This window comes from Micrasema longulum, unplaced genomic scaffold (assembly GCF_059751315.1).
Source record: "Micrasema longulum isolate JH-2025_06_02 unplaced genomic scaffold, ASM5975131v1 h1tg003260l, whole genome shotgun sequence".
Taxonomy (NCBI): Eukaryota; Metazoa; Arthropoda; class Insecta; order Trichoptera; family Brachycentridae; genus Micrasema; species Micrasema longulum.
Genome location: NW_028280343.1, coordinates 18,740 through 31,578, shown reverse-complemented (window position 1 = coordinate 31,578; position 12,839 = coordinate 18,740). Strand labels below are relative to the sequence as shown.

Below are 12,839 nucleotides of genomic sequence, written 5' to 3'. Positions count from 1 at the left end.
TTCGTGGCTTGCATGTGCAAATATCTGATTCTCGATTAGAACGCATCTTGCTGGAACAGTAGATACAACCTATGTATGTTGCCGGTGTGCAATTTTTCTTCATTTTTTATTTTCGTCTGGTTGTATTTGTTAGTAGCAGACAGAAAGTTGTCTCTCGGAGTAGATACAACTACGGGGGACGCAGGCGAGGCGGCGCAGTAGGTCGCGATGACGTCCCAGCTCCCGACGCTTCGATAAGGTGTACGTAGACGTAGAACGCTTACGATGTTGATGATATATATATTATATTTTGTAGGTTAAATTTATCCACGTGAGTTGTGTTGTGATATACTCGAATGATTCAAAAGTTGTCTTTCCGTTTGACAATAATTACTTGTAAAAAAAAAACAAGTTTTGCATGACCGGTCGTGACGGTCGTGACGGCCGTGGCGGTCTAGGACGAGATCCGGAGCAGCCGGAGTCGCGTCTCCGCGGCCGCCGGTTAGGTACTTGGTACGTATTATAGTAGATTTCAGCAAAACTGGCGTCTCAAATATAACAAACTAACTTGTACAATGCATAGAAGGGATCTCCGTTCAAGACGCGCGGAAGGAATGCGGTAGTGTGTTGTGACACTTCCCGGTTGAATTTCGATAGCAATAGACCAGTGTTTCCCAGCCTTCTTTATGCCATTCCTTACCGTTGTCTTTTCAAAAGTCAGATGCCCCACCGGCATCTTTTTTAATTAAACAGCAGGTAAATTTTCAAATCATCTTGTAATATGTTTGTAAACATGTGAACCCCTAATGAAATTAAATTAAACCTATTCTAATGCATAAATTATAACTGAGATGATTACAAACCACAAAAATGTAATTAAGTAGAATAAAATAAAAATGAAAACAATAATAAAAGACGAGTGACAATTGAAATTGAGTACAAACACACACATATCTTGACGCCTAATTCATGATTAAATTCAGTTACGATTGCTACAAAAAAAATTGATGTCCGGATCTAACTTAGTTAATTTCAGTCTTAGTTAATTTCAACCTCTATTAGTTATATCCAATCGATTTCGTTTTTTAATGAGTAAATCGCTTATGGCGCTAAAACTACATTCCACCAAGTAAGATGAGGGAAAGGGTAATAACAATTTTCTGGCATGCAAAGTAATATTAGAATATTTTGTGTTAGTTTCTTCGAAAATCCATGCCATTATTCCTACATCCTGTACAGTTTCTGTGTTTTCAGATAATATTGAAATTGTAACGGGTTTCATTCTATTTTAAGTACAATTTAGCGTATATTTCAATTTTGTACATCTCAGGCATTTTTTTGTATGACCGATGAGTATTCCCCATTATTTGTGGAATGCCGACGTGTCTCATCTCTGAAGCGCGGTGCCCCACCTCTGAGGCGTTATGCCCCACCGTGGGAAACACTGCAATATATGCATTCTTAAATATCGATGCGCTAATTTTTATTGAATCTTAACTGAGCAACGTCACAACGTCTATACGTCTGTGACAGTGAACATACTGTACCTGCATACTCACAGCGCATACACACTATTTTCTGTACATTTTTATTAGAATTTGGACAAAATATCTTTATTTTGCGTAAAACATAAAATATCTAGTTTCTTAATGTGGATGACTTGAAAATAATCGACCCAGGACAGTAATTAATAATGGCCGACAGTTATCACGCCGCGGGCTCGTAGTTCGCGCTTGTATACATCGACGGTCCCTACGTAACGTATAGATATCGAATCTGCATTTGCGGGGTTGTCAAACATGACGTGTCTATTGAAATACGAATGAAATATGTCGAGATGTCCATTTTCCGTGAATAGGGTATACTGACATTGGCCGCCCGCGCCCTCGGACGTGCGAAGCAAAACGCTTTTTTTACGATAATTTATTATCCTTGATATTTAACAAATACGTATTTTGCGGACTCGCTTTACCCGTGCACTCTGATGGTATAACTATTGATTAGAAGAAAAGTGCTTGCCTCCGATACGCTGAAGACTCGACGCTTGTGGCAATAAGAGAACATATCGCCGCCGTTCGGGCAAAAGTCGCGAACCCAAAAATACATCATTTTGAGAAATCGTAATTTAAAAGTTTGGAAACCTAGGAAAAATCAGAATTTTGTGTTTTTAAGGTTTTATAAATACAACATAACAATATATTAAATCATATATGTACCAATAAGTAAAACATCGCATGTTAAAAATGATTTTTTTCGTAGGACTTTTTCAGAGCACAATACAAAATTTAAAGATATAGATTACACAAACATCATTCTGTCGGATATAAAATTTACACTTAAAATGCATTATGTAACTTAGCAGACATTATAATAATAAATATATACATCTACCTTCCCCTCCTTATCCTCTCTTCAAGCATCCTTGTCCAATCCCGCCCAATTTACAATAACTTACTGTTCTTAAAAAAAATATTTAAAAATCTTTGATTATTGAAAAATATTTACGAGTACATGAAAATAACATTTTTATATATATTTATTTAATATGTAATATATTTTCTTTGCTAACTTTGTATACTTTGTGAAAATCTGTTATTAGTTCTGAGTTTATACACTTTATCTGTTAGTTTACTATAAATATGTATGTAGAACTGTTGATATCCCAAATGAAATAAAAATATTCAATAATGTTTTTTTTATGATTTTCATTGGTAACTTTTTCTTTCTTATACATTAAAAAATATCTGGAAGGTTTTTAATGGGGTAAGGTTACGAGAGTTTTGCTTGTGTATAATCTGGACAATGTGAGCTATTTATTTATATATTTTTCTTTAAACAAAAATATTTTTTAGCATATTTTTTTTATCGTTTATAATATAGTAAAAAACAAATAATTTAGATTGACGCAACTTTTTTCTAACTAAGAAACCTCGGTGGTGATTGCTTCTTAAAGAACATAATTGTACGCTTCGAATGGCATATCTCAAAACTCTAATTTTTAGAGTTAGTGACTTTTGCCTGAACGACGACGATACTTTTATTGAAGATTAAGATTTAAAGAGAATCAGCCTTAAGTGTAGTCTAAATATCAACAGACTAAAAATTAACGGCAACGGCAACGTTCCAATCAAAGTAATCCAATCATACGTAGGTACATCTAAAATCTTCGGTCACAAACCGGTTGTGATGAAAAAAAAACAGCTATGGCCAAATAAAAAAATATATAGAGAGACTGAAACATAACTTCTACTACATATTATCATCAGAGACCGATTGTGTACCGCGCACCGCGCACCGCGCACCGCGCACCGCGCACCGCGCACCGCGCACCGCGCACCGCGCACCGCGCACCGCGCACCGGTCGCCTACGTACAAATTTGTTTTTTTTGTATTGTTTCTTTTATTTATTTCTGGCTACTTTCAGGTAAAAACCCTGCAAAAGGTAATCGATCGGAAATCAGTCGGCCTCGCGGTTAGTTTGTTTGTCCGACATTATTATATTACTAATGAACTGGGCGAAAGATGTGTCTTATCAAATTAATAAATAATATTATACATCGATAGTACATATAAAAATAGCAGCGTAATAACACTAATTTTTAATTACTAGACGCATGCGCCGAATGTTAATTTAAGGTTTTCTCACCTATTCAGTATTATTAGATTTTGATAACGAGGCAAACATTATGGTAATAATCCTAATCCTTGCGAAGAATTTGAAATAACACACAACTGTGTACTTAGAATATATTTTAATTTCGAAAAAAAAAAATATTTACTGTAACTATTGGTTTTAAAAAATCGTGAAAAAGTGATTTGATTAAACTATTTAGTTTAGTTTAGGTATGTACCTAAACATGAATACTTCTGAACTAAATAAATAAACACATTAAAAATTTAGTGTGCTTACTTTTTTTTGTAAATGGCCTTTGTGCCGTTTATTTCAAATAAAAGAAAATGATAGTAAATAATATTCAAGAAATAAAATATAATATGGAGAGAAAAGAAGCACTATTTATTCAATATGTATACTTGTGTGGGTACAGTGATCGCCTCAACTTTTGTTTCCTTTTTTAAATAAAAATAAATGTTTGCGTTCTTATGATTTACCCAAATATTTAATTTTGAGGGCCATTTTCAACGAGTTGTAAATAACTCACTATTAGAAAATGGGAATCAAGTTGAGGTAGAGTAGGATTCGAACCACAGATCTTCGGTCCGTGAGTCCAAGACACCAGCCACAGGACCACAGCCGGATTTACTTAGGAACTTAGGCTGCGTTGCCTATACATACTACGTACGGGTTAAAATTTTATGCTTCGAGACTAATGACGAAAAATAGAGTACATAGTAAGGCCTGCCATCTAATTATCATATCATATTCGTACTTACTAATTTTAGTCAAATAAATCGACCGACGGCGACGGCGACGGCGACGGTGTACAGTTTAAACAATATAAAAATAGAATGATAAGCCATTGAAACAAGGTCTTGATACAAATTAAAATAAAAGAAATGGGGAAAATCAAGGAGATAGTGGGAAGGGAAAAGAAGGAAAATGATGAAGAGCGGTGGAGGCGGAATAGAGAAAAGTGGGGGTGGAAAATTGCATTTGATTTGGTGACGAAACATAAAGAGCAAAAAAAAAGACAATTTTCTCTGTTACTCCGAATTGACTTTGAGAGTGTTAGTCCTTTTCCGTGCCTATTATATGGAGTGTTAAATACACCTAGACTAATCAATTAATTTAAATGTTTCACATATACGAGGGGTAGTAGAATGTTTAGAGTAATTCGTTTTAATGCTAGGAATAGAGAAAAGATCAGACATTAAGCGATTAAAATTGAAAAATCTGTCATTTTAAATAATTATAGTCAGCTGCCACCGACTGTAACATGATACTAAATTCGGCACTCGGGGCGATCTTAATAGACCTGTCCTTTTGGCCTTATTATATCAGCCCTACTAATGGATCAGTCCTCGTGGTCTTATGAAATCAGTTGAGAGGATCGTTTAATTAGGATCTCGGATGCGTTTAGCGATTAGTTGTCCATAATACAAATTAAAATAAATATTCATAAATGTTGGCGCTATATAAGTTATCTAAAATAATTGTAATAATAATATACGTACATATGTGTAATGTTATTTAGGATACGAATAAGTTATTTTCGCAATGTAAATAATAATTTTTTTATTTTTTTTTATTTTATTTATTTCGAATACAAACAGATGTACAGGTTAAATGAATATTTAAAAAAAAAAAAATTATATAAAATGTATACATAGTAGGGCCTGCCATCCAATTATATGTATTCACTAAATACTACTGTAATAAAGCGACGACGGCTTGAAGTTTAAACTATATAAATAATAAATATACTATATATTAAAATAAGATAAATATGGACAAAACAAGGAGATAGTGGAAAGGAAAAGAAGGAAATTGATAAGGAGTGGTAAAGGATGATTGAAGGAAAGTGAGAGTGGAAAATTGCATTTGATTTAATGATTAAACGAATTATGAATGAAGAGCATGAATCAAGCCTATTAATTCTCTTCTGTACATATTGTATGGAGTGTTAAATATATCAAGACTATTAAATTTTTTGTTAAATGTTTCACATATACGAGGGATTGTAGAATGTTTCCGATGATTAGTTTTAAATTTACGAATATAGAAAATATCAGAGAGTCTAGTTGGCCTGGAGGGGACACGGTAAGCAAGTAGATTAATGAGTTCCGGGGAATCGAATTTATTATTGACAATTTTATAAAGCAGGATCTGATCAAACATATCTCTTCTGTGTGCTAATGAAACAAGGTTATAAAATTTTAATGAAGCTAAATAATTTTGGAAATGCAAATGAAATTTGTATTCTAGTTTTTTGAGGAATTTTTTTTGAACATTCTCGATTCTATTAATATTTAATTTATAAACAGGAGACCAGATAGCAGTGCAATATTCAAGATGGGGGCGTACGTATGTTATGTAAAGCAATATATATGAACCTAAATTTTTAAAAGATTTACACAGCCGCATGATAAATCCAGTCATTTTGTATGCCTTGTTAATTATAGTTTCTATATGACTATTGTAATTTAAGTTTGAGTCCAAAATAATTCCCAAGTCACGTATTTCGTTTACTTCTCTAATTGTATTTTCATTTATCATATAGTCATATTTTATTTTATTTTTATTACGAGTGAAAGATATTTTGTAACATTTAGACACATTGATATAAAGTTTGTTTACAACACAGTAATTCGATAATGCATGTAAATCTTGTTGTAACTTTGCACAGTCATCTCTACACTTGACTTTAAGGTAAATTTTTTTATCGTCAGCATAACAAAGGTAATGGGCATTTTTGAAACATAACTGAATATCATAAATATAGGCATTAAATAAAAGTGGCCCAAGATGTGAGCCCTGTGGTACACCAGACGGAATGGAGATGAAATCAGATTGATATCCTTCAATCATAATTGACTGAAGTCTATTATCTAAGTAAGAGATAAACCATCTGTATAAGTCACCGTGAATTCCCAGATATTCTAATTTACGCATAAGAATTCGGTGATCCACCTTATCAAACGCTTTAGAATAATCTGTGTATATGACATCAACTTGCGTTCTGTCATCCATATTGGAAGTGACGTATTCGGTGAAATTTACCATATTGGTTAATACAGAGCGCCTCTTCAGAAAACCATGCTGAAAATTTTGTATATTTTTAAGAATTTTTGGATAAATTTTATCATAAACCATGAGCTCAAATAATTTTGAAAAAACTGAAAGAATTGAAATGGGACGATAATTTTGAATATTATTTTTAGATCCAGATTTGAAAATAGGGACTATTATTGCTTCTTTAAATTTTGTAGGGAAAGTTTTTTCGTTAATTGATCTATTAAAAATAATAGTCAAGGGTAGTGACAGTGAGTGCGCGCATTGAAAAACGAAAAAAGGAGCAATATCATCATTTCCACTTCCCTTGTTTGGGTTAATGTTGAGCAGATATTTCGTTACCTCTTTTATCTCAAAAGATGCATTACCAATTGAGTCGTAATCATTGAGTAAATTTGGCGTAGATGAAATATTAAGAGGTTGATCATTAGTATTATTGCTAGGTGATTCATAAGATGTTTTAAAATATTTTAAGAATAGATCGCAGATCTCCTTTCCCCCTGTACCAGATGTCTCTCCATAATGCATAGTTTGAGGTATATTACCTCTTTTGTTAACATTTTTTGCAAATGACCAGAGTTTCTTAGTATTACTTGGAATTTCTCCCTCTACTTTGGCAATGTATATCGCGTAACATTCTTTTTGCTGAGTTTTTTGACGTGATCGGAGCATTGAAAATTCTAAGTAATCGAGTGGGTTTTGATATTTAATCCATCTTCTATGAACTTTGTGTTTATTTTTTATTATCTTGATTAAGGCAGATGAGTACCAAACGGGATATTTGTTTTGTTTAATTGACTGCTTAGGAATAAACCGTAAAATAGTATCTTTGAGCATTACATAAAAAGCGTTCACGGAATCATCAATAGACTCAGCATCGATTAAAACCGACCAATCAACCTCGCGTAGATAAGAATTTATGATTGAGTAATCCGCCCTACGAAAAAGAGTGATTTCTTTATGCGGTATAATTAGAGAGGGAGATACTTCTATTCCGATGTCTATATGTAATGCTGGATGGTGAGTATCTTCAGTGACAAGAGGTGCGTCAGAATGCGTTACGCGGCAATCAATATCAGAAATAATTAAGTCGAGAAGCCTTCCATTTACATTACGGATATTGTTAAATTGATTAAGTTCCGCGTATGATAACGTGTCTACTAAATGCCTGCTAGCTTCATTACATGATGTATCAGAAATTAAAAGAGCGGAATCAGGTTGTGGAATCCAATCCAATGTTGGCATATTGAAATCTCCCATAACAAATATCAGGTCTTCGGGATTTTGATCTCGTAATTTAGTTAAAACAGAAAGAAATGAATTTACAGCAGTGTCGTAATTGCGTCCTTGAGGAAGATATACGCATGCAATATGAATGTTCTTCTTAGAGGTAAGTCTGCAGGCAGGAATGGTAACCCAAATGCTCTCTGCTGAACATGCTAAGTCATCCCTAGCCTGAGGGTGAAGATCTTTTTGGCAAATGATCATCACTCCTCCTCCCCTTGTTTGGTTACAATCGTCATATTTTCTATCAGCTCTTAGTATACAATACCGACTGGAAGGAGCAATTTCTTCATCTAAAATACTGCTATGGAGCCAGGACTCTGTAATACCGTATAAACAATAAGTATCATTTGACAACAGATTCTGGTAGAATATGTCTAATCTACCACGAATGCTTCTACAATTTTGATAATATGCCGTGAAGTTCATTGCGAGTGTTGAAATATTAAAATATTAAAGATAGTAAATTCAAGCATTTTTATAGAGCCCCAAAAGGTAAGTAACTGTAACAGTGAGTTAAGCAAAAAAGAAATAAATATTCTCGTACCGGTAAATAGAGTTATATGAATATAATATTTATCTGCATACGTACAACTAATGTAATCACGTAAGGTTTTAAATATATTATAATAAAACTGTACAGAACATGTGTTTTTTTTGTGAATATTTATATAAAATTTTAAAGTAAAAAAAAATAATATGATACATAATTTGCTAAATAAGCATAATATCTGATTTATTACCCGGCGTACATGTATTGACTCAAATAAAATTAAATATATATTTGTATGCAGTAGAAGTGGGCGTAAACAATCCAGTAAATCAAAACAGACGTAAGTAATACTTTTACTGTCATTGAATATAAAAAATGCGAAACACTTTAAGTTTATCGAGTAAAGTACAAAAAACATACTTGCGTTTACAATTATTAGTCTATTGATATAGATTTTGTAAGCGCTAGATAATTGACTGTTAACATTATAATAATAAAATATTATAAAAACTATGCGATAGTAATATAGACGGAGATGTAGCGTATTTGAATTGCACGAGTTATTGAGTGAGTTAGAATAGTATATATAAATTACGATGCCAGAGAAAGAGTAAGAGATACACTGATATTCCATGCGTTTAAAAGAGAAATAATAAGCTTGTAATGCAGCGCGGTAATCAAATGCAACAGATTGAGGAATATGCGCAGGGATAAACAAACGTTGGAAAAGGAAAAAAAATGTAAGTGAATTACAATAATCGAAGACAAATAATTTAAAGATAACTTAGATAAGTATTAAAATAAAAGAATCAAAATAATACAAATTAAATGACACATTGTGTGTTTCAAAAATAATACAGGTACCTATATTTACCAAACTCAAAATACCTAACGCAAAGTAAACATCTGTATTGATGACAGGGTGGGGGAAAGGAAGGATGACGGGGGTTATGTAAAGGTAGAATAGGGAAGCGAGGGGAATATAAAATATAGAGATAATACAAAAAAAAATACAAAAAAGAAAATTGAAATGTGAATTAATAAGGTTATTCGGTGCGAAACTTGTCGAGGTCACTAGTGTTAAATATTTTGATCACCGGGGATGTAGTGTTGCGTCTTATGAAGATGTTTCCATTCCGGGTCCAGCAGAAATCGTGCCCTTTCTGTCGCGCTATGTTTTTGCTTTCAAAAAGGAGTTTCTTCTTTAAAGATGTAAGGTGTTCATTACAATAGATTGGTTCCGCAGTCCCTTGTAAGCCAATATCCGAAGTAGTCAAACCCCGACGTTTCTTGACGGCTGCCAAAAATCCATCTCTGGTCATCTGCCTTAAGAATCTGACTACTATGAGTTTCGGCTTATTAGGTTGAGACGGCAGTCTGGAAAAGTAGTCTATGTCGCATTTTTCAAGGGGAAAATGAACAGTTTTGGCAATTTTATTAACAATTTCCAATATGTCTTCTCCGGTTTTATGAGTGATTCCTTGAATTTCGATATTGTTCCGGCGTGACCATTGAGCCTGTTTATCAGTGAAATACTGAAGGTTGTTTATTTGTTTTTGTAATTCCTCAAATTTCCCTTGCATGCCATCTAACTTATTAATTTTTTCCTCTTGCAATAGAATTTTAGCCTCCATGGCATCAAATTTGTCATTTATAAATGACACGCTCTCTTTCATGCCAACCAATTCATTCCGTAAGGATTTTATGTCACATTTTATAGTCCGTAGTTCGGTCAATTCCATACGAATATTTTTAATTTCAGCGAGTATAGTCTTCGCCTCCGAATTGTTGATAACCCCTGATAATTGCTCGTTATCAGTTCCGAGCGATGTGTCCCGAGCGATACCAGAAATACAGTCAGTGCACTTTACCTTACCACGACGTTCGATAGATAACTTTTTGTAAGCAGCCTCTGGCAAATCTCCGCACACGAAATGATTTGCACCTTTGCACTCTGAGCACGTATAATACGCTCCGGCCGTGACCGGCTTTTTACACACTTGACAGAGGTTAGACATATTGCAAAAATAAATTTTGAGTTACCCACTATTCACTTTTAATGTAATTTTAAAAATAAGCTAATTAACTGCAGAAAAGAATAGTTTAAATCACTATAAGATGTATTAATTCGCAAAGCCTTTCGTTCAAACACTGCTAGAATAACACAACCACTTAAAAAATATGTTAAATAATACTTTTTATACAGAGACAAAATTAAAGCCGCCACTTCGTATCAGTTTGATCAACGATATGCTCCTTCGTATCAGTTTGATCAACGATATAATTAAATTTATTGGCATTTACACAAATATTATTGAAGTCATTTAAATCTAAAATAAACTTAATCAAAATTCATGCACTAAAATTACCTGTCGCCCTCTACGAGAAGTGCCGGTGGGGCTGGGGCGGTGAGGGCGCGCAGGGAGGCACAGCGCCGCGGAAGCTCCGCCGCGCGGCGACCGCGCACCCGCGGGGCGCCGCCCGCGCTATGGGGGCGCAGCGCTCGACCCGGCTGTTGGCTCTGCAGGAACAGCTGCGCGGACAAGGATAGTTCCGGCGAGGGGGGCGCCGACAGAGGCGGAGCACTAGCTTCTCGCAGTGGCTGCAGGAGCCTCATGGAAGCCCTCCTGTCGGCTCTCGCGGACAAGGATTCGCCCAAAATCGGCCCAAACTTACAGTCTTCTATTCGTATTTCTATAAAATTTTCAGGAACACTCGGATCTGTTTCCGCTTCATCTGTGGAAACCATTTCTAAAGACGAAATGGTATTATCTTCAGATAAACTTCCGTTCACATCACTGTCACCTAACGTGTAATTGGTCCCCACACCTGTCCTCTCGTCATATTCGTAATTCTCTATATCGGCAGTCATCGAATCATTTCTTACATCTAATAAATCTTCTTTAATATCTGAAAAATCCTTTTTTGTGTCATTCACATTGCCATTTACTTCTGGAAAATCGGCTTTCACTATTTCATTTCCGAGAGTCGAATTCGTATTGTCTCTTGTGTTTATTACTTCGCTGTAAGCTGGTGAACTAGTGGAGGATATCGCTGGTATTTCTTTGTTCGTTTTATCGATTTCATTAGGCTCTTCTAATGAAGACATGTCTAAAACGGTATCTAAATCTGTCAAAATTTTCATGATTTCACTATTCAGAGAGATAAACGATCGTTCGATAGGAATTTTCCCTTCTAGCGACTCTATCGATATAACAGTTGAAATTTCCGGCGGTTTGTATTTAATCGAATACAATTCATCCGTGTCGATATTTTCGAATGGCGATTCACCCGCGCAACTGAACCTTACTTTGCAAAAGCCTATTGTATCGCGAAATTCATTTATGCTTATACTACTACATTGATTGTTATCCAAATAAAAATCAACCATATTGTTATTGGCTGTTGGGAAAGCGTTCGCCACGTCGGTGTTCTTAAAATCAAAGGGACCTGAGGCACCTTCCGTGTTTCTCACTGCCCGTGGCAGATTATGACCGGCAACGAGTATATCTTCTTGACCGGGCCGATCAAACTGGACAGAATAGGTTGCACTATTAGGCTGGGCGGATCGAGCAGGCCGGTCAGGCTGGGCAGACTGGATCGAACGATCAGCAATGTCGGGCAGATCAGACTTGACAGAATGAGCGGAACCGTCGGGCTGAGCAGACTGGACGGAATGGGCGGAACCGTCCGGCTCGGCACGCTGAGAAGGCTGAGCAGACTGCGCAGAATGAGGAGTACCATCAGGCTGGCCAGGTTGGCCAGGTTGGACGGGTTGGGTACTCACATCCCCGGGGGAACATTTCTGAGCACTATCTGCGAGCGGAGACATCTTGCGTGATGATAGATATCCATCTGAAATGTATTATTTTTTAAATTATATTTTTTATTTAGGAAACATTTATTACTTAAAAAGCTACAATAGGGTATTATCACGTTTTCTTTTTATTTTGCAAAAAAATTGAGAAAAAAATGACGATGGGAACTGTACTTTTTTTTTTTATGTCCACGCGTTAATTTTTCAGGGCGGTTTAAAAACGTATACTTTGAATTCGCGCCAAAACGACCATTCGGATGCCGAATGAGCTTGTGACGTCACGCGTTACGAATCTGACTGACCGTTCAAACAAATTCATACAAATTTGTATAGCCTACGTGTTGTTTTTGTTGTAATCGGTTGTTTTCCACTGTTTTAACTAATTAACGCTCATAAAATGTCTTTAGTTATAAGATACAAGTACTGTTTAGTTCCGATGTGCACAAACACTACGGTGAAGACGCCAAATAAAGCTTTTTTGGCCATTCCTAGTACCTAATGAAAAATGCGGAAAAAATGGTTGAACGCATTTGAACGTTATGAAACGAATTGTTAAAAAAAAAACAAACCTCTAT

General features: G+C 35.2%; 1 protein-coding gene across 1 annotated transcript in view; it reads right to left on the bottom strand.

The window, feature by feature from the left end:
• LOC148270909 (sodium-dependent transporter bedraggled-like) overlaps nt 1–12,295 on the bottom strand; it is a 55,657-nt gene extending 43,362 nt beyond the window's left edge. The window contains exon 1 of the mRNA XM_088242066.1: nt 10,817–12,295. Coding sequence (XP_088098192.1) covers nt 10,817–12,279 — 1,463 coding nt within the window. The 5' untranslated portion in view covers nt 12,280–12,295. The remainder of the gene's footprint in view (nt 1–10,816) is intronic.
• Nucleotides 12,296–12,839: the final 544 nt, after the last annotated feature.